The sequence below is a fragment of the Gracilinanus agilis genome, chromosome 3 (genome assembly GCF_016433145.1).
Source record: "Gracilinanus agilis isolate LMUSP501 chromosome 3, AgileGrace, whole genome shotgun sequence".
NCBI lineage: Eukaryota > Metazoa > Chordata > Mammalia > Didelphimorphia > Didelphidae > Gracilinanus > Gracilinanus agilis.
This window is the reverse complement of record NC_058132.1, coordinates 13,601,907-13,625,329: the sequence shown is the minus strand read 5'-3', so window position 1 is coordinate 13,625,329 and position 23,423 is coordinate 13,601,907. Positions and strand designations below refer to the sequence as shown.

General features: G+C 41.7%; 1 protein-coding gene across 1 annotated transcript; it reads right to left on the bottom strand.

Moving 5' to 3' along the window:
* Window positions 1-20,653: 20,653 nt before the first annotated feature.
* On the bottom strand, window positions 20,654-22,816 carry LOC123240756 (zinc finger protein 883-like). Its single transcript, XM_044668468.1, has 2 exons — window positions 21,790-22,816; window positions 20,654-21,714 (listed from the first exon to the last, which is right to left on the bottom strand). The coding sequence occupies exons 1-2, from the start codon at window positions 22,814-22,816 to the stop codon at window positions 20,855-20,857; spliced, it is 1,887 nt and encodes a 628-aa protein (XP_044524403.1). The 3' UTR covers window positions 20,654-20,854.
* Between the last annotated feature and the right edge of the window lie 607 nt (window positions 22,817-23,423).

The following is a 23,423-nucleotide window of genomic DNA, read 5'->3' as shown; positions in this document are numbered from 1 at the left end:
GACTTTGACTTCTATTGTTGCTAATTGCTAGCCTTACAAAAAATAGAATATCCTTAGACTTCTGTGCCTCAGTTTTTCTTAATTGCATATTTATTGTGACAACTGCTGAATCAGCCAGAAGATTGCGTTCGGCACCCTGTTCCCTGGGACCACACTCACCAAGGAACAATCAGAGGACTCTGGTAGTAACTTTTCAGTCTGGGACTTTACCTAAAGACGATCCCCCCACGGATCAGATTTTGCCCCTCATGCATGTTAAAATCATTAATCTGGGATAAGATGGATGCCACCTTGACGGACAGGGATGGCAGTTGACAGATTTGGAATGTTTCCAGGTGCCATGAGCTGGGGCAAACGTCGGTTGGCCCCACCCTATAAATACCCCTAAGAACTACAGTTGGGAAGTCTCAGAACTCAGAGGTGAGACTTGAGCAAACATCTTTGGATCAAGACCTGGGCAGAGGGAGGTGAAGGGTGGTTGAAGGGTGGAAGAAGAGGGTCAGCCTGAACCTAAACCTATATCCTGTGCTTGACTGAGAGAGCTAGTGAGCCATGAATATCATTGGTAGTAGAGCTGAGAGAATACACAGATCATCAATCCACGTCTACATCAATAGCCTTCCCTATTCTCTGGCTTGGCTGTGTGGCCAGGTCAGGTCAGGGATAGCGAGAGGGTGAAGACCTCAAGCCTCTACCAGCCTAGCAGTCTCCAGTCTTGATCAATTAGCTTAGTAGCCAACTAATAAGCAATAGGGTTTCCAATTCCCAAACCTAATACCTTGTTATCATTTCCCCATCAATAGATAACACAGTGATTTAACTTCCTGAGTGGTTATTCTTATTAATTACGCAGTTAGATCTCAATCGTTTCCAAAGGAAGTGGGAGGTGTCTGAGGAAGTTGTGATAGGGAGTCCTGTAGGGAGGCATTGTAGAGAACAAGTACCAAGGGATATAATTGAACCACACGGCCCCTCACAATGGAGCTCCTGTGGGGTTAAATCCTTTGAAGGAGGGTTTGTCCATTTTGAGGACTATATTTTTAGGTAATTGGCTAGAGGTAATTTTTCATAGCAGTGAGAGATCCTGACTGGATGACTAGTGGCCTTGCCATGACATTACTGGGATCCTTGTGGCAATCTTCCCTAATTAATCCTGCAGTAGGTCGCCCATTTATAGTCCCTTTAAAGGGTGACAATGAGGGCAAGAAGATGCAGTGTTCCTTTAAAGACCCTCTAGGAAAGTTATTGAGCTTCTGAATCAATGCAGCCTGCTGGTTCAGCTGGAAATGGCAAAGGCACATTCTGTTAAATTATGTAAAGGTAGGGGGCAGCTGGGTAGCTCAGTGGATTGAGAGCCAGGCCTAGAGACGGGAGGTCTTAGGTTCAAATCTGGCCTCAGACACTTCCTAGCTGTGTGACCTTGGGCAAGTCACTTAAATTAAATTGCCTAGCCCTTACCACTCTTCTACCACAGTATTGACTCTAAGACAGAAGGTAAGGGTTTTTAAAAAAAATTATGTAAAGTTAGTCAAAGACTGTTTAAGACTCCATTGGCCAAAGTATGGATATTTGGATTATTGTATTTTAGGAAAATTGAGATTGGCTATTGAAAACTCACCTGAATCAAGTGAATTACTGGTTTTGCTGGGTAGCTTTAAGTAAGTGACACTGTTTGTGTACCATAACGGCAGAATAGTCCCTCCTCTTTCTCTCCTGTACCATCTTTTATCCTCTCTTCTCAGCCTTCTGCCCCTCCTAATTCTCCAGCTTATTTTTCTAGTTGAAATGAGGTGGGCAGTAAAATTTGGATCTTGTCCAAAGAATTGAAAACTTGGGCTATCTCCATGGAGAGAGAATAAGCTTTATTGAGAAAGAGAGGAAGGAGCGAGAGTGGGCCTTGTGTTGGAGAAGCCTGGTGGTGGAAAGACCTGGAGAAGTTTTAAAAATGCTTTTTATCTGGATTACTCAGTTTTGCTAGGTTGGTGATTCTTGAAATCCTAGCCTTGAAGTCTTTGCCTTTGAGAATATCGTATTCCAGCCCCTCCAGTCCTTGCATGTAGAAGCTGCTAAGTCATGTCTTCTCCTGGCTAAGGCTCCACAAAATGTGAATTATTTCTTTTTGGCTGTTTGCAATATTTTCTCTTTCACCTGGTAACATGGGAGGGGCACGTGAGATTAGGGAGATTAGGGTTTTGTCCAAAGGATTAATGACTTGGGCAATCTTCTTGGCAAGGGAACAAGCTTTATTGAGAGAGAGAGGAAGGAGATGGAGTGGCCCTGGCGCTGGAAAGATCTCTAGAGGTTTTCAGGAATGCTTTTTATCTTGCTTAGTTTCTAAAGAAGGGGTCATTTGTTTGGGCAGTTGTTTTCCTGCTGTTCTCAAGGAATTGATCTCATTTTACCCATAGTTCACCTTGGTCTGCATGGCCTTACCCAGGGTTCACCTTTTCCCACTTGTGGGGGGCAAACCCCAATGAGATGCTAATGATGTGTTAAACTTCCTGGGGTAACTTCAGGTTACTTTTGCCTGATTCTGCTCAGATTTCAAAGGAGGGAAAATCCTCAGTCCCCTGTGCCTAGGCTGACTAGATGATTGCAGAGCTCCTGCCTACATCCTTATAGCAATCTGCCAGCATCTGCACACCAGCCTACCTGCATGGTAATCCACATCAAAAGAGTCTCCCTCTGTCAGCAGAGGATGCCCAACTGGCCTGAGAGTACCTGTTTAAAGAAACTCATCTAATGATGTTGTTGTGGGGAATGTGACTTCTTAAGACTCCCTGTTGGCATTTTCCCCCTTCAGGACATGCTTGTTCAGGACATCACCAACAGCGTTAGCTACCATTATGAAACATCCTTTTGGTCCCTCCAGTTTTGCTACCTGGATAAAAGACGCCCCCAAATTCGGTGAGGACCCTGCAGCTGATATTCAATTCCAGACCATTTTTAGAGGTTACCATCGCACTGGGAATGATTTAATGGATCTCATGGACACCTTACTTTCCATTGGCAAGAGGCCAGCTATGTAGAAGTAGCAAACAAGACTCCCAACTTATGCCCCTGCTAACCTGGAAAATCTTCCCAATTGGCCTTTTATAGAATCATCTTTGGAATCCTAATGACCCAGATATTTTGCCAGATTGACCAAAACTAATTATGGTTTAATTAGAGGAATAAAATAAGTGCCCAACGCCCTGAAAATTGGAGTAAGTTCTAAGAGATCACCCAAGAGGAGAATGATTCTCTAACCACTTTTATGCTATTTGTAAAAACACAAATATGCAGGGCTAGATCCATTGAAATACCAGAATAGTTCATTCAGTTTTAAATCACAGCCAGATATTTATAATTTTTTCACAAAACTGTCCAGGATGGTATGAAAAGAATATAAATGAACTCAAACCTATTGCTCAGTATGTTTTTTTTTTATTATTGTTTTCAAACCCTTAACTTCTGTGTATTGGCTCCTTGGTGGAAGAGTGGTAAGGGTGGGCAATGGGGGTCAAGTGACTTGCCCAGGGTCACACAGCTGGGAAGTGTCTGAGGCTGGTTTTGAATCCAGGACCTCCCATCTCTAGGCCTGACTCAATCCCCTGAGCTACCCAGCTGCCCCTTATGGGCCTGTTTTCATTACGGTATACCTTTTGAGTAATGCCTGAGGTGCCTGTTGATCTGTTAGGATGAGATCTTTTATGTAAACCAAGAGCCTGTATTTCATGTTTTCCTGGGGATTTCTTCTCTCTTTGAAGGTTCTAGGTCCATGATCTCTATATCGATTGGTCCTTTTAATGATGACTACAGTTTTGTTTCTTTACTCCTGGTTTTGTCTCCTTCACCCAAACTGGTTTTCACCAGATATTCCTGACTCCCTATGGGCTAATTCATTCTCTGATGAAGGACTTTAAAAATCTGCTGAATCAGGTAAAAAGGGACCCCCCTCCCCTTCCCCCCAGCAGCCATTCCTCCAGTATTCTTAAGGAATCTCCCTTATTGTTGACTCTTTTTTTTTTAAACCCTCACCTTCCGTCTTAGAGTCAATACTGTGTATTGGCTCCAAGGCAGAAGAGCATTGAGGGCTAAGCAATGGAGGTCAAGTGACTTGCCCAGGGTCACACAGCTGGGAAGTGTCTGAGGCCAAATTTGAACCCAGGACCTCCCATCTCTAGGCCTGGCTCTCAATCCACTGAGCTACCCAGCTGCCCCCTATTATTGACTCTTTTAAGGAACGAGGTGTTTACATACTATGGAGATCCCTTTGTAATACTCTTCATTTTGTGGGTAAAGAAGCCCAAGCCAGGCCTTTATGGCAAACCTGTTTATTGTTTTGTTCAGAATTTACACATTATTAACTCTAATTATGTTATACTTAGACACGCAGTTGTAGCTAATCTGGCTCTCATTATGTCTTCCACCCCTTGTCAATCTGCCTGGTTTGCCATGATAGTATCCCTATTGACCCAGATCCTCAGAACCGATTTTCCTTTACCTGGGAGAATGCTCAGTAGATCTGGACTGTCTGCCTGAAAGGTATACAGAAAGCCTCACCTCGTTTTCTCAATTTTTACTGCAATATCTGACTTCATTACCTTTTTTTTTTTTTTTAAAACCCTTACCTTCTGGCTTAGAATCTATACTAGTATCAGTTCCAAAGCAGAAGAGCAGTAACAGCTCGGCAATGGGGGTTAAGTGAATTGCATAGGCCACACAGTTAGGAAGTGTCTGGGGCCAGATTCGAATTCAGACCTCTTGTCTCCAGGCCTGGCCCTAACCAATGAGCCACCTCGCTGCCAAGATTAATTCAAAGATGAAAAGTCTTGGGGAGAGGATGGTTTTCCTTCCAGCAGGCTTTAAAGCAGGGGTCGGCAACCTTTTTGGCCATGAGAGCCATAAACGCCACATTTTTTAAAATGTCATTTCGTGAGAGCTGTGCAGTGCTCACAGTGCCGCTCCTGTAACAGCGCCTGAAAAAAATGGACTTTATGGCTCCTGCAGAAAGAGCCAGATCTGGCCCTCGAAGGAGCCAGATATGGCTCGAGAGCCATACGTTGCCGACCCCTGCTTTATGGCAATCCTACACCCGGTCATTAAGTTATGCTGCTACTCTTATTCAGGGCATCCTTCAGCCAACTCTGAACTCTGCGCCGAAAAGAAATCCAAATGGACAAGAAAAATGTAAGCTCGTTGAAACCAAGGACTTTGATGCTATCGATCAGCCTCTATCCTCTGCTTTACGTTTTCTTAGAAACTCAACTGTGCTTTTAATAGATTGTTTCGATCTTAGACCTTGAATCAGTTAATCAATCCATAAAATTAAATGCCAGCTTCCAGCTCCTTGTGCAGCTCCAACCCAAATCCAGAGGCTTACTGAGTCTTCATTTCCCAGAAAAACACCTGATTTCCTGTTGCCTCCATCAATTTATGGTCTTCATGACATTCTTTTCTAGACTTCTCCAACCAGAAGGCTCGGACCATAACCAGGACAATAGGGGATTCTTTCTTCTCCACTTGGCATCTCCCTAAGCGATTTAATTACTTCACCCTCCAAAAGAGTTTTTGTTCACACTCTGACAGTTTTTACATCTACACAAAAGAAGGGAGGACCGACCTAACATAGATCTCAGTAGACAGTTTAAGCTTCAGCCCTCAAATCAAACTGTTTGAGCTTTAAAAATCAAAGACTTTTTGAGGGTCCAAAAAGGGGTACGAATTAACATTAACTTTAAATAATTAAAAGGTTTGGAAGGGCTGCGGGGCAGAATTGGACATTTAGTCAATAGGGCAGGCATAGATTAGGATTATCCGAATGGTAGTTGAGGTTGTATAACAGATTTATAGTGGATCCCATCGGAATGATTGTGTCATTTACTCTAACTTCATCCAACAGTATGTCTTTAGAAGAATGGTGGAAATGATTCAAGACTCAGCTCTAATAGGGCAAAATTGGTGAAATGATAAGATTAGGGATTCAAGAGAGGACCGTGGAGAGCTGACTTTGTTAACCTACAGTTCAAGAGAGATGGCCTACGAGAGAAGTGAGCAGTCAAGAGAATGGACATCTCAATGTGCGTGAAAAGTTTTATTTTTTGAGAGAAGGTAGAGGGAGAATTGACAAACGAGTAGGTTGTGGGGTCGTTCGGAGGCTTTTGGAATTCTTATACATAGAGGTGGTACATTTGTGAACATGACTATTTTTGTATGTGACAGGTAGGGAGGAGGAGTAGCTCATGGGAGATGAGCTGGTTGAAGAACTGAGTAATTGAGGTTTTTGAGGGAGGATCAATATATATATTGAAGTCTTTTGAGCGTGAAGATTAGAATTGGGAAGATGATTAAAATATTGAGTCATTTATTGAGCTCATTAAGGAGGAAGGAGATTTTATCTAATGAGTTGGCACCTTTTCTTGCGTGGCTTTTGTGTGCTCATTTTGTAAAATTTTTTTAACCCTTGCCTTCCATTTTAGAATGAATACTGTGTATTGATTCTGAGGCAGAAGAGGCTAGGCAATGGGGGTTAAGTGACTTGTCCAGAGTCACACAGCTGGGAAGTGTCTGAGGCCAGATTTGAACCTAGGACCTCCCGTCTCTAAACCTGGCTCTCAATCCACTGAGCCACCCAGCTGCCCCCTTACTTTATAATTTTATTCTACCATATTATATTTTCTTCCTCTTCATCCCTCTGAAGAATCTCATTATTATCCATTATCCTGGTATTTGATTATCTAAATCTATTTTTTATCTATAAAATATAATCTAAATATAAAAATATAATCTAAATCTATAAAATCCTTTCCCTTCCTTTTTTCACATTTTTTCATAATACATCTGCAACTTTCTTCATGCCACATTTTATTGCCATCTGAGACCTGACAGACATTGGCTAGCCTTTCTACTCCTTGTCTGTTGTGTCGGCACACTGACTTTATTATTATTTTTAATTGTGATTTATATGCAGTATTTGCACCACATCCCAATACACTGTGCCCTCCAGATACTACTTCTGTTTGTGGATGACCAGGCAACGTCATCAAGCCATGAAGTATTGAAGAGTCTGCTAAATGAGATCCATAATCACCCGAAAGAGCTCCACCTAACTATTTATAAAAGAAAGGAAAAAGGGCAGCTGGGTAGCTCAGTGGATTGAGAGTCAGGCCTAGAGAGGGGAAGTCCTAGGTTCAAATCAGGCCTCAGACACTTCCCAGCTGTGTGACCCTGGGCAAGTCACTTGACTCCCATTGCCCACTCTTACCACTCTTCCACCAAGGAGCCAGTACACAGAAGTTAAGGGTTAAAAATAAAGAAAGAAAGAAAGAAAGAAGGAAGTGGGAAGGAAGTTGAGGAAGGGAGGAAGAGGAGGTGAGGAAGAGAATATTCCAGGCCTGGAGGCCAGCCAGGGTAAGACCAGGACTATATCATGGCAACCTGGACTCTATCGAATCCCCTCGTCCCCCTCTCCCCAGGACACTGACCTCTGCCCCTGACATGCAGGGATCTCCTGGGGGAGCTTTCAGCAATCTTGCTCAGAGCCAGCCCTTGGTGTCATTTCACAGTCACGTACCCGTCACACCAGGCTCCCTTTGTAGCTCCCTTGTAGGGGTTCTCTTTCCCACAAAGAACAAAGATTCTCAAGATCAGGGACCAGGCCGCTCGCATGTATCTGTATGCCTAGTGCTGCTTAGGGCAATGCCCGGCATATAGTAACCGCTTAATGTTTTCTCATTCATTCACTCAGGCATGCAAGAGAAGCCTGCACAGAAGGGCCTTTTGGTTTTTTGTTTTTTTTTTAATTTTTTTTTAAATTTTTTTAAACCCTTAACTTCTGTGTATTGACTTATAGGTGGAAGAGTGGTAAGGGTGGGCAATGGGGGTCAAGTGACTTGCCCAGGGTCACACAGCTGGGAAGTGTCTGAGGCCAGATTTGAACCCAGGACCTCCTGTCTCTAGGCCTGACTCTCCATCCACTGAGCCACCCAGCTGCCCCACAGAAGGGCCTTTTGGAACGTTATAGCCCGAAGACGATTCATCCTCTCCGTGCCAGCTCCTGAAGGACATTCCATTAGGTTAGCTGATAGAAGGAAGAGAAGAATCGAGGACGTTTCTGGCCGCAGCCTTTGGCTTTGGCTTAGGCCAAAGAGACTCCATACCGTCCGAGGGTTTAAACTAAGGCTTTCCTGTTGCCACTCTCCAAAGCCTTCCGTGATCCTGTTTTCATTCAACCACCCCATTTGTGGTTAACCAAACGCAGTCAGATAAAGTCACCGGAAGATATCTGGGAAGGTTGAGGGCGAATCCCCTCCTTTGGGGCATGAAGAAACGGAACTCAAGAGAGAGGAAAACTCTTGCCTGACCTCAGAAGGGGAAGGAGTGGAATTAAATCCAGCATCTCTTCCTTTTTAAAAAACGAGTCTTTGTTTTTATATCCTCTTCATTTCCTACTGCGCACGGATGTCCTTGTGCAGAGAATGAATCCCCTGGAGAGATCCTCCTTCTTTAAATGTGCCCAGGACGAAGTTATAATTGGGCAAAATGGGATCACTGGCTTTCTCCTCAGGGACATGGGCGGGCGGCGCGGCGTCAAAGGATGCCATCCCTCGGGGGCATCCTTGATTCGCTCTCATCAGGAGCTGCCTGAATCTCTTTTCCCTTCTTCCCTACACGGAGCGATCTCATTAGAACAGGGCATTTAAAACGATATCTCTCCCCATCACGGCCGTGTCTTTCTTGTGTGACAGCGGCAGCCTTCCGCCTCGCCAAGAAGGGAGGGCTTTCTTTTCAGGGGTCAGCCTTGGGGTGCTTAGGGTTACTCTTTGGTTGTACATTGTTGTGTATATTGATTTCTGGGTCTGGTGGGCTTTGCTCGGCATCCGTCCCTGCCAGTCTGCCGGTGCTGCCTCACATCCGTGGCGGTCACTCTTGTTTATAGAACAATAATGTTCCACTCCAGGCCTGAGCCGCAGCTGTTTAGCTTCTCCCCAGCTGACGGTCACCGGTTTTGTTTTCCTGGTACGAGAAGCTCTCCTATCCATCTTTTGGTGCGCTGGGACTTTTCTTTCTGCTGTTGTCTCCCTTGGGACACAAGACTCGGGGAGCAAACCCTGAGATGTCCCGATCCCAGATTCCCACCAGCATGAATCTGTCTCCAGTGGGCGACGGCAGCTGTGCATTCCTCAAGCCACGAGGGCCTGTGCCAGGGAGGAGAGGAGGGGCCTGTTGGAGACGAAGGGGGTAGTGAGACTCGGGGTGGGCACCCAGATTGTGGGCTTGGGCGCCTGGGAGAACGCTTGTGCCCTTGATGATAACAGAGAATTCAGGAAGAGGGGAGGGCTTGGGAGGAAAGCCGACTTCAGTTTTGGACTTGTTGGGTTTGAGGTACCTCACATTTCAGGATGTGAGATTAGAGCTTAGGAGAGAGTGAGGGCTGGGTAAGTGAGGAGAATCATTTTATATGGAAATGATCAGGGAATCCATGAGGGTTGCTGAGATTGCCAAGTCATACCACAGAAGAGGCCCCAGCATAAAGCTTTGGGGGTCACACACAGGTTGTGGTTGTGACCTGGATCAGGATCTGGCAGAGGAGACAGTGGTGGCCAGTCAGGGACGAGAAATGAGGACAGATTTCAACAGGATTGCTTTCCTTTGTAATTCCACATATTTTATGTCATACATTAAAAAATATTAATGTGAGAAGAGGTCCATAGGCTTCATCAGATGGCCAAAAGACTAGAGCAGTGATTCCCAAAGTGGGCGCCATCGCCCCCTGGTGGGTGCTGCGGCGATCCAGGGAAGCGGTGATGGCCACAAGTGCATTTATCTTTCCTATTAATTGCTATTAACATTTTAAAAAATTAATTTCCAGGGTGCTAAGTAATATTTTTTCTGGAAAGGGGGTGGTAGGCCAAAAAAGTTTGGGAACCACTGATCTAGAGTATCATCCTTCAATCTCTTTACTATCTCCCCTCTCACTACCTGAGTAAATGAATTAAAAAAAAACATGTATTAATCAGTTACTCTAGGCCAGACACTGGCCAAAGTAAGCAGCGCACCTACAAGTCTAAGCAAGCAAGCGAGCCTCCGATCTTGAGAAGCTCTCGTTCTGTTCGTGAGAGACAATGGAAAAGGGGAGCTTCCAAGGGGGCTGGAGGTCTGAATGCATTGGTGGGATGTGGAAGTGGCTGGTGAATGATGTGAAGGCCAGCCCTGGGCAAAACGATAGGAGAGAAGCTAACTGGCGAGAGCCCGGCATCTCTACCACTGCTTCGGTCCAAAGCCCACCCACCACCTTCCAGGCTGGCCCCCGCCCCATCCCACACTCTCCTTCTGACTTTCCAAGTTGTCTTGTGCTCAAAATACGTCGTGCCAAAAACTTTTGGTGGTTATTCAGTTTGATGGTAATATTTTAAAGTTGTTTCAAGAGGAATATTGGGGAATGTCCTGCTGGAATGTTCCCTTTCCTCCACCATCTTGGCACAGCCAAGGAGTTGACATCTTAATGGGAAGACAAAACAAAAGGAAGGTTTCAGCTGCAAGTCAGATGGAAAAGTTCCTCGGGCAGCAGCAAAGTAGCTAGTAAAGCCTCTCAAAGGGCAGATTCGCTGAACCCTGTGAAAATGCCAAGGTCTTTGGTGCCAAGAACTATACCGCCAAGTACAATCCAGATTAGCCTTCTAAACAGTAAAAACAGAAGTTGAGCAAAATATATCATTACCTAAGTTTGACAGCGTTTGCAGCACTGTGTGTACCCACAGTCCCACCTCCACTGCAGAGTAGGAAAAGACATCACTTTTCTCCCTTTTTTGTGGCTGTAAAATTCTCTAATCTGCAAATAAACAACTGAGGCAGAGCTCCAAGCCAGATCCCAGACCTTCCTCCAAGTCTGGGACCCCTACCTTCTCCAGAGTATGACTTTTATACCTTTCGGGGCCCAGCCCCATCCTTGTGAGCCTGGTCAGTCCTGGGTGCTACCAAACAATAAGGTGAGCATGTAGCAACCGGCCCATCTACCACCTATCCTCTTGGAAGACTCTCTCTTTAGCAATAGACCCCAACCAGGTCCATTAACAGGCTCTAAGCTGCTGTGGTTGGGTATTAGATCAAGCCTCTTGCCCAGGACTGCCTGGAATGGGTCATGAGGAAGAAAGATGAAGAGGAGCTCTTCACATTGCTCAAGACCTCCCAGAAACTTGTGCCATTGGGTGGAGGCTCTGTGCAACCATGCTGACAAGTTAAAGTTTAACAGAGAATTTAACATAAGAGGAAAGGCTCTTCGAATAGGAAGGAACTTACTCAACTACAACTTATACCTTGTTGCTTTTGATTATTGCAGATTAATTATAAGTAACTAATCACTATCCTTATGGTATCACATTAACCTAGATAATATGGATTAGAACTAATCATAGGAACAAAACTGATTTAAAATGGGCAGGAGATTACTAAAATGAAGTAAGGGTCAAATGATTTCTCACACTTCCCTGGGGCCAAGCTTGAATTAATTCATTTAATATTATTATTAATATGATTACACAATATTTCATTTCCTTTTATGCCTCCGTTCATACTGCTTTTCTAAGCAACTTGAACTACTTACATATCACTTTTAAAAACTCTTTAAAATTCTAAGGCCCCCTCCCAAAAAGATAAGAATTAAATGTTTAATTCTCACTAATATATTATTTGTTTTTTCAACATGTTGTTCTTAATGTAAGCTTAAAAATTAATATATAATAATTCCAAGCATTATATTTAATAAGATGTATTCATAATAACTTGAAGTAAAAGGAATAAGTAAAAGGAATAGAAAGACAAAAGTAAAAGCCTCAGTAAAGCCCCCCAGCTTTCCTAGCCCCCCACGGGGAAAAGAGAGTAAGAGGGCGGAGTTACAAGCAAACTTATTTACAATACATAATGACACTACTTGGAGGAAGGGGAAAGGATTTTGGGAGATGAAAAAGAATTCTGGGAGATGGAGTCCAAAGGTTCAAGATGTCTAATTAATTAGTAATTAATTAGTAATTAATAAAATGAACTCAGAAGTATTATTGGAATATTTAACTGATAAGCAAAATGTCTTGTTCTTTTTAAGAATTTTGGGATTCATGCAGAGAATTGTTAGAGACAGTAGAGGTAATCAAGATCACTTCATTTTCTCCACCAAATACTTTGGAAATGGATTAATTTTGTGGTTCTTGTCCTTTGTTAGTCAAAGAAGACCAAAATGACATATCATGTGATGTCTTTTGACTTGACCATTAACTGGATTTAAGTGAGGCAAAGTTGCACAAAGTCCTCAACCTCACTTTTTCATCCAGAGTCATTGGAGTCTAGTGCCAAGACAAAAGTCAAGAGGGCTGGTGATGGCCCAGGATGCAATGGATAACCTTGGCTTCTTCAATGTCCAACAAAGCTCTAAGTGCTCCAGAGCACTTGCTTCCTCCACCTTCATGACTTTGAGAACAAATTATTCTCATCCACACCTTCCATTAGAGGAAGTCTTCTCATGCCTGAGGTAGACACCTCCCTAACTCAATGGATTTGAAACCTGGTTTAGCTTCTCTACTGAGATGATTTACTGATAGGTAAATCTGTGGCCACTGTGCACGCTATAGCTTCTTGGAGTTGTGAGTGAGAGCCCAGTGGTAGATGGACACCAAAAGAAGAAAGCAGCCCTGAAAAAGGCCCAGCAAACTCTCACGCCAGCAGTGCTGGTCTTCTCTGAACACCTCATTACACACCTAATTGATGTTAATGAATAATCAATGGGGGAAGCCCACTGGTGGGGGCTTATATGTGAAAGCACTAGAAAAAGCACCCCCCCACACACACACACACAGTTGTTAAGAGTTTTCCCCTAGAATACCAAGAGGTGATGTGGTCACCACCCTCTGGGGACTCCTCTTATTAACATGAAAAAGAATTGGGTTAGTAGCCCTAGAGAATGTGCCAGATTATTATTTCTCTCTGTACATATTTCCAAATCCTTTATATTTTTATAAAGCCCTCATTTTTATACTCTGCTTCTAATCCTAGGATTAAGACTTCTTCATTATTCTGTGCCCATTCCTGTAAACCAAATTGCCAGAATTTTGTGAAGATTAGATTAACTCTCCCCTGCCCATTTTTATATTTAATCACCAAAAGCATATATACCCCATTTATCCTTAAGTATGGGGAGGTCTGTGACCCACATGTGTGAAAGTGGGTGATGGATCAGAACCCACTGACTGCCCCTGTATAGTCCTAAGCAAAGCTTTAGCTGTAATTGGTCCACGTAAAGTGGAAGGAAGGCACAGAAGTAACAAAAGGAATGGTCTTTAAAAGTGGCAAGAACTTCCTGTGAAGAGGGTTTTTGCCTTCAACTTGGAGGAGCTCCAGCTGAGGACTGCTTCCTATTTTATATTAGGACTACCATGTGGATGAGTGAAAAAGACTGACTTCCTTTCCCTGACTTGTTCTGGAGGTACTAGCTTCTGGAGAGGCCCCTTGTCTTGGAAGAGGCCTCTAGGCTAAAACCCTTGTTTAATTTACCTCTGGGCCCCCTTTTCTAGGGCCTCTTAAGCTCTTCCTGGTTTGGAGGGCCAGAGTAAATATCTACTCTCTCTGATTTCTTACTTTCACTCTTTTTCCTTTTGTAAATAAACCACCATAAAAATTCATTTGGAATTGAGTAATAATTCCTGGTGACCACACTCTTATAAATTTAGTCCAACCCTTTTATTTTTGCCCCTAACATTCTGGCCCTTACAGTTTTGCCTTTCATTTAGTTCAAATATTAGTTAAAACTGTATTCAGTAAATCAATAATGCTAAAATGACTGTCAAACATTCAATAATAAAGCAGCTTAGCAATATGGAAGTACTATAGAGAGCTACCAAAAAGCAATATATAGAGAACCATATAAATGCAGAAAGTAACAACTAAACAACATACAGAGACAATTAACATAGGAAAAGGCAAACAGTATCCATTAGTCACTGTTCCATATGAGCAAAAATAACACTGGTAATAGCATAATACATTAATAACTTAACAGCATTCACAAGCATGATACTATGAAGTACAATGTGTTGATCATGTCCTGGAAAATAACACATGGCAAATTTGTTTTTAACATATATGTCAAAATCTGCACTAGAAAGGAAGAATTCCAGAGTAGAAACAAAAGATTCAAATTAGGATCATAAAGAACAAAATTCAGGAAAAAAAACATCTAAAAACAAGAATAAACCACAAAATCAGGAAAAATATAAAAAGCATTTTCAGGGTAAGAATCCTGAATGACAACTCCTGTGTCACTGAGGAAGATATACTTTTAAAAAAATCAAACTATCTCCTCTGGAATATGTTTGGAGGTTTTGGTTTTATAAGATTATTCACTTACAAAAATGAATAATATGTAAATATGTTTTGCATGATAATACATGTATAACCCAGATTCAGTGGTTTGTCAGCTCCGGGAGGGGGGCAGGGAAGAAGAGAGGGAGACAATATGGATCACATAATTCAGAAAACTTATGTGGAAATTTGTTTAAAAATCCAAATTTAAAAACCTACCCATCTAATAATAATAATAATTGGCATTTATATAGCATTGTAAGGTTTGCAAAGTACTTTACAAATATTATCTCATTTCATCCTCACAACTTCTGAGGCAGATAAAATTATTAATCTCATTTTACAGATGAGAGGAGTGAGGCTTACTATGTCTGAGACTGAATCTGAATTCAGGTCTTCCTGACTCCCAAGACTTATGCCCTCTCCATTGTGCCATTTGCCCCACCTTTGTGAAACCCGTGGGCATGTTACACTTCATATTTACCCCCTGTGCCACTTGGAGAACTTTGGTTGTATGAACCATCTGAGTCAGTTTGTGGAAAACTACCCTTAGACCTCCAGGCTGCCTCTCTTTGTTCGTTATTCAGTGGAGTGTAATGTCCAGTCTGTCTGTCAGATAGTACTCTCTTCAAGCCACCAGTCAACCTGTTGTCTTCCCAGGGAATTTGGCATAAATGCTGAGCAGTTATGGTTTTTCTAATGTTTGCTATGTTCTGAAGATAGGCAGGAAATAATAAAAAGATTGCTCAAAATTAAAAAGATAAAGAAAAAGAAATCGTTGACTCAATCTTTACCCCATATCTGGAATCGCTATACTGTGCCAAACATTTCCCACCTTCTGAGAGCACATAGTGTGACCACACAGTTAGTTTATTCATGGAACACTGCACCCAATTGACTTCCCAAACTCCTTCCTGTTACCCTCCTCATTCCTTGACTAGGAAGTAAAGTCAAGCATCGATTGGGAAGAGAGATAAATGCAATGGGGTGTTGGGGCAAACCCCTGCTCTGGGCTCTGGAATACAAACAAGGAAAGATGAAGGAGGTTTGATGTTGGCAATCTACCACCATGCCCTTAGCTCATCAATCCTCTGTCCTCAAGCTTCCCTTCAGTCACTGATCCTGGGTTGGGAATCTTCTCTGCAGCGCTGGCCTTGGTGCTAGTCTCAGCTTTCCTACCTTCAGGTCTAGTCAACACAGACAGAGGCACCAACCAGCAGACTGTTTCCAAAGCCTAATCACTGAGGAGAGTCCCCACTTTATGTCTTTTGTGTGGCAGCCCAGGGCTGACTTTCCAAGCCGGCTGGCACCTACACACATAGTGGGCAGGAAGCTTCTGTCCACCCACGTGTCCTCTTCTCCTGGTGGTCTACATTACAGACAAGAAGTCTCTCCCAACACAAAAGAAAATAGGAAAACCTATTTGTATGCCCCCAAACAGTCATATCAATTGGTCTCATAAATTCTTTTTATTTGCTATTATGTATATTTGCTTTTACTTACCAGATTTACTGATGTGATGTGTGAACATCATATATCCTGTAGCAAAGACCTGTAGACATTTGAAATAGCCTTTCAAATGAGATTTTACATTGTGCCTTATCTATTACATGGATTGCCCTATATTTGCTGTGTATGGCCCTTAAGGGAATTGCCTACAAGATGGAGATGACCATCTTCGATCTGTGACATAATGCTGTGTGTTGACTGCTGTGCTGAATTACTTAAGAATGCTGCAGCTGATTTTTCAAGAGATTTCCCAATTACAATCCCCAGGGGAAGAATGTTAACACTCCTTGTGGGCTAGCAGTGAAGATCTCATGGAGCAAATATTTTGAATCACAGCCAAGCACATTAGATTTCAAAGCTTCTAGCCAAGCCACTGAAACAGTAGGGCGAGACTGCATGGGCTGAGGTGGCTTCAAACTGTGCTGGAAGGAAAAAGAGGGAGAGCAGAGAGGTAGTGATGTATTTCTCTCTCCTTGGTTTCTCTAGAAGTCTAGCTAAAAGATCAATCTTGACTTTTGTATGTCTTATTCTCCTGGTGATCAAGCAAGAGACAGTGGTTTTTGAGGGGTTTTAATCTCAAAGGACAGAAGCTTGGTGGTTTGGAGACCACTTGTGGATAAACAGAGCCGGTGCCAGTTTTGAAAAACTAGTAAATAGAACAGGCAGAGAACCTTAAAAAGGAGTCAGGAGCTTTCCTTTCTCCATACATGAAGCCTGTTCTGTAACTGCCTATTTCCCAGGTGCCTTAGCACAATGCCTGGATCATACCATGTGCTTGATAAGCATTTGTTGTTCAGTTGGTTGATATGGCTGGAGAAAGCTTGTATGTTGTTCCACATATCTCAGACAAGGGGCCCAGGAACTAATCTACTTCATTTGCTAGATCTGTAAAATCTAATGAGGGCAGCCATTCCCCAATTGAAAAATGGGCAAGAGACATGAATAGGCAATTCTCAGGTAAAGAAATCAAAAGTATCAATAAGCACATGAGAAAGTGTTCCAAATCTCTAATAATCAGAGAAATGCAAATCAAAACAACTCTAAGGTATCACCTCACACCTCTCAGATTGGCTAAAATGAAAGAAGGGGAGAGTAATAAATGCTGGAGGGGATGTGGCAAAACTGGGACATTAATGCATTGCTGGTGGAGTTGTGAACTGATCCAACCATTGTGAATGGCAATTTGGAACTATGCTCAATGGGCTATAAAAGAATGCCTGCCCTTTGATCCAGACATACCATTGTTGGGTTTGTACCCTAAAGAGATCATAGATAAACAGACTTGTACAAAAATATTTATAGCCGTGCTTTTTGTGGTGGCAAAGAACTGGAAAAGGAGGGTATGTCCTTCAATTGGGGAATGGCTGAACAAACTGTGGTATATGCGGGTGATGGAATACTATAGTGCTAAAAGGAATAATAAACTGGAGGAATTCCAGGTGAACTGGAAAGACCTCCAGGAACTGATGCAGAGTGAGAGGAGCAGAGGTAGAAGAACACTGTACACAGAGACTGATATATTATGGTAAAATCGAATGTAATGGACTTCTGTACCAGCAACAATGCAATGACCCAGGACAATTCTGAGGGATTTATGGTAAAGATGCTGCCCACATTCAGAGGAAGGACTGCAGGAGAGGAAACATATAAGAAAAACAACTGCTTGAACGCATGGGTCGGGGTGGACATGATTGGGGATGTAGACTCGAAACTGCCACACCAATGCAACTATCAACAATTTGGAAATAGGTCTTGATCAAGGACACATGACAAAACCAGTGGAAATGTGCGTTGGCCATGGGGAGGGGGAGTGAGGGGGGGTGAAGGGGAAAGTAGGAGCATGAATCATGTAACCATGTTAAAAATGAATATTAATAAATGTTTAAATTAAAAAAAATAAAATAAAATGTAACTGGGAAATGTTAGCAAAATAAAATTTAAAATACTTTAAAAAATCTAATGAGGGCAAAATAATGAGTAGCTAGCATGTATCATTCACATTTATGTGACTATTTTGGGGTGGAATCATACCTATTATTATGTAGAGATGAATACTGAGGGGTTGAGAAAAGCCAAGAGAAAATGAATCAAAGGTTTATTTATGCATTTGGGGAACTTCTAAATAGGACAAAACATTTCCATTTCTAGGTGATGTGTAGTCTGAAAAAAAGCAACTTATAACAAAAGTATTCCTCTGAAAGGGAAAAGGACCTATTTATATAAAAATATTTATTGCAGCTCTTTCTGTGGTAGTAACAAATTGGAAATCGAGGGGACATCCACTAGGTAGGGAATGGCTGAATAAGTCATGTAAAGTGATTGCAATGGAATACTATTGTGCCATAAGAAATGACAAGCACGATAATTTCAGAAAAACCTGGAAAGACTTCTTTGAACTGATGCAAAATGAAATGAGCAGAATCGGGAGAACACTGCACATAGTAACAGCAATATCATAGGATGAACAATTATGAATGACTTAGCTACTATTCTCAGCAATATTCTCAGTGATCTAAGATAATCCCCAAGGGAAATGCTATTCACCTCCAGAGAAAAGTGGAGTCTGAATGCAGACCAAAATATACTATATTTCACTTTCTCCATTTTTTCTGTTTGAGTACTCATCCACAAAATTACTAATATGGAAAAAAGTTTACATGATTGCACAATAAAATAATATCAGGTTGTTTATTGTCTAAAGTGAGGTTAAGGGGAGAGAAAAAGGAAATTTAGAACTCAACATTTTTTAAATGAATTTAAAATTGTTTTTAACATGTAATTTGAGAAAAATAAAGTATTTTTTAAAAGAAACATTATTCTGTCAAAGAGGTTATATACCCTCCTTCTAACTGGCACTCTCTACTTTCTGCCCTGTCTCTTCTCTAAACACCCCACCCTCACTCCACCCACCTATCCACATCTGGAATCCTATTCCGGGCAAAACATTTTCAGTTTCTTATTTGTTTGATCTCTAGCTCCTTTGGTCACCAGCATGGAGACCATAAGATCAGTGAACAAGGCTCCACCATTCCTAGAAAACCTTGAGATGCTCTGATCAATGAACAGTCATGATACTGAACCCTCATGTCTAGCTGAGCCAGATGCCCTGAAATATAGTCCTAGACAACTAAGCATTCTCTCCTCCTGCCCTGGCATACAGGCCATTATGCTTGAGGCTAACTGGCAAGATCCCTCATGGTGTCCTGGCCCAGCCTTACTTGGGTGGTTTTTATTCCTGGCAAGTAGTGTGGGGGTGATGAAGGGCTGCCACAGTTGAAAGTGTCATTTTTTCTCCCAATTTAAAGGGGTAAGGGAAGGGCAGTGAGCTGCCCTAGTACCTTTCCCTATATCTAGGCTTCTACTTCTTTATATATCTCTAATAGCCTTCTCTTAAACACATTAAATAAAAGAACCAACTGCTTCAGCAGTGCCTCATTTAATCCTTTTGTGAAACTCATTTATTTTCATAATGGATCATGACAATAGGTTGGATTAAAAAAATATGTTCCCATTAGGGTATACAGATTAGGGTACAGGCTTGGAAAATGTTCTAAAGGAACATAAAGGAAAGCAGCACTACATTTGGAATTAGGAGATTTGGGTTGGAATCCCAGTTTTGCTACCTACTACCTTCAGACTGGTAGTCTTATCTGTAAAGCAAGAGTTTGGACTAGATGATCATGTCTAGGACCCTTCTAATTCTAATGACTAATCCTATATTCTAGAAAAAAGAAGAAAGACTAAGGGCTAATGAATGCTTTGCTTTAGTTGTTAGAATTTGATTCTTCTGTGGAGTAAGGAATATAAAAATCCTTATTAGTCTGGTGGGTAGAGTTCTAGACTTGGATTCTGTAAGACTTACGTTCAAATACTGACAGAGTTTAGTATTACTATTTAGTAGCTGTGATCCTGGGCAAGTCATAACCTTTTTCAGATTCAGCTCCTCATTTATGAAATGGGGATAATGGCACTTGTCTTAGGGGTCCTAATGAGGGTCAAATGTGATAATATGAAAAGTGCTCTGCAAACCTCATAGCACCATATAAATGCAGGTCCTCGTTAGGTCACTAGGACCAGTGTATGTAGATATGTAAAGGTCTCTCTGGGTCCAAAAAAAAAAACAAATCTCATAGCCTCTCATTCCTCAATATAGTGTGTTCCTACTCATGCTATGTCACTTGCATATCAGATGCATCGCCTGTATCCTAATTCTACTTTATTCTTAGTGTAATCTACACAAGGATTCTTTCTAGACATTTATCTTTCAGGTTGAATTCTCTTGGAATTCCTCAGGTCGCCAGGCAGCATCAAACAGAAAGCCAGACATTAAAAATGTTTCTTATTTCCACTTCACCCCCATTCATTCTTCATTTACAAAAGTTGTCAGTAAGATTAAATTATTTTTGATGTCTTTTCCAATAGTGACACTCAATGATACATTCCCAGGACAGGAAAATGTGTAAAATGGATACATTCCAACCCAGGGTCAATTCATTTACATCACAGAGAATCTTACATACAGCTGACTTCGTATTAACCACGCTCCAGTCTCAGAAGGGAGGGAAAATAGCCATTATAGTTCATCTTTCTTTCTACTTTTATTCCTTTAACTCTAAATCAAGGTGAACTATTTTTTAAAATAAATTTTAGAGGCTTTACTAACAAATTTTTGGGAAAGAATTTCAGGCATTGGTTCAGGTCTTGCCCCAACATATTTGCTGCATTGACTAATAACACTCTAGTAACTGGACAGCAGATATCAGGGAAGAATAAAGGATATCAAAATCTTTATCTCTCAAAGAACCAAAGAATATTGTACCTAGTAACAATATGACATCTTGACTCTCCAGGATAAAGTATCTGGTGTCTGGTAAGTGATGAACTACATGCTATCATTTATCTTGTTTTTTTTTGTGTGTGTTTGTTTGTTTTTTTTTAAATCATAGTCATAAGGGTTTTCCTCCAGTATGGCTTATCTGATAATTACAACATTGCCATCACACATATTCATAGTGTTTTAAAGTTTACAAAGATGCTTACAAAGATGCTTCCTCAGAGTTGAACTGGTGCTAAAAGCTTTCCCACATTCATTACATGCAAAGGGTTTCTTCCCAGTGTGAACTCTCTTATGTTCTGTAAGATGACAGCTCTGACGGAATGCCTTCCCACATTCATTACACTCAAAGGGTTTTTCTCCAGTGTGAATTCTCTGGTGTCCTCTGAGGTTTGAGTTGCTGATGAAGGCTTTCCCACATTCATTACATTCATAGGGTTTCTCTCCAGTATGAATTCTCTGATGATGAATAAAGGAAGTCTTGTGGCTAAAGTGCTTGCCACACTCATTACAATGAAATGGTTTCTCTCCAGTATGAATTTTCTGATGTGCAGTAAGGTGTCCTCTCTGGCTGAAGGCTTTCCCACATTCATTACACTCAAAGGGTTTCTCTCCAGTGTGAATTCTGTTATGATTCCAAAGGCTTGATTTGTTGCTGAAAGCTTTCCCACATTCATTACACTCATAGGGTTTCTCTCCAGTATGAATCCTCTGATGGTTAATAAAGGATGTCCTGTGGCTGAAGTGTTTACCACATTCATTACATTCAAAGGGTTTCTCCCCAGTATGAATTCTCTGGTGTTCAGTAAGTTGCCACTTGTGATTGAAGGCTTTCCCACACACATTACATTCAAAGGGTTTCTCTCCAGTATGAATTCTCTGATGTTCAATCAGGTGGCAAAATTGGCTGAAAGTTTTGCCACACACATTACATTCAAAGGGTTTCTCCCCAGTATGAATTCTCTCATGTAGAGTAAGGTTGGAATGCTGGCTAAAGGCTTTCCCACATTCATTACATTCAAAGGGTTTCTCTCCAGTGTGAACTCGCTGGTGCATAGTAAGGCATACCCTATGACTAAAAACTTTGCCACATTCAGTACATTCAAAAGGTTTCTCACCAGTATGAATTCTTTGATGTTGTTTAAGGGCTCCCCTTTGGCTAAAGGTTTTTCCACATTCATTACATTTATATGGTTTCTCTCCAGTATGAATTCTTTGATGTAAAGTAAGATAAACCTTACGACTGAAAGCCTTCCCACATTCATTACATTCAAACGGTTTCTCTCCAGTATGAATTCTCTGATGCTCTGTAAGGGGTCTTCTCTGGTTGAACGTTTTCCCACATTCATCGCATTTATACGGTTTCTCTCCAGTATGAATTCTCTGATGATTCCGTAGGATGGAGTTATTGGTAAAGGCTTTTCCACATTGATTACAGATGTAAGGTTTCTCTCCAGTATGAATTCTCTGATGTTCAGTTCGGTGCCCTCTCTGGCTGAAGGCTTTCCCACATTCATTACATTTATAGGGTTTCTCCCCAGTATGAGTTCTTTGATGTAGAGTAAGGCATACCCTAAGACTAAAAGCTTTCCCGCATTCAGTGCAGACAAAGGGCTTCTCTCCAGTATGAATTCTCTGATGATCAATAAGGTGTCCCCTCTGGCTGAAGGCTTTCCCACATTCACTGCACTCAAAGGGTTTCTCTCCAGTATATATTTTATGATACTGAATAAGGTCAGAGTGGTAACTGAAGGGTTTCCTGCATGTATTATATTTACAAAGCTTCTTCCCTAAGGGGACTTTAATATGTTTATTTAGGTCAGAAAACTGTTTGAAGCTGTTTTCAAGTGTATCATATTCATGGAGAATTTTTCCTGCAGCAACTTTCTGTTGTGGAACAAGGATTGACTCTGGGCTAAACCTTCTTACAAATGTATAACATTCCTGAGCACTTAACTCAGTAGAAGTTTTTCTGTGAATCATTGCTAGTTCCCTGGCCTGTTTGTTCCAGCTGTCCTTCTGCCTTTCCCACCTGATATCAAATGCCCAAGGTTCCCCCAGCTTAGAATCCCAGGGACCATTCTTGGCTAATCTTTCCTTGCATGATCTTCCCATAGAGATGCCTTGCTTTGAAGTTGAGTCCATGGTTTCACATCTTCTCTTCTGAACAAGAGTCTCTGAAAGGGGGAAAAAGCATCTATGTTTGCATGTTATGAGAAAAGGAAAGTGCTGTATACACTGCTAAGCTCTTGATTCTCTTTCCTCTAGGAATAAGACTCATGATTAACTAGGAAAGAGTAGAATAAAAAAATTAAGGGATAGAATAAATATCTCTAAGGTGAAAATGAAACCCAAGATAGGTGAGGAAATATCTCCAGTGCTTACTGCTATGCATGGCACGCAGTGTGTGAGTCAATATCCATCAATATTTATAAGCATCTACTATGTGCCAGGCACTATGCCAAGTGCTAGCAGTGGCTTCATAAATGCTTGTTGACCTGACTCCTCTTTGAGTTTCTGGGGCACTGTTCTCTCTTGGTTCTCTTCAGACCTGTCTGGCCACTCCTCAGTCTCTTTTGTAAGATCATCATCCACGTCATGCTTCCTAGCTCTGTGAGTGCACCATATATCACTCTCCTTCATGCATTCTATAGTCCAATCAACCCAGTCTTCTTGCTGTTCCTCAAATATGACCTCCCATGTCCCAACTTTGTTCCTCTGCATAGTCTATGCCTCACACCTGGAATTCCTT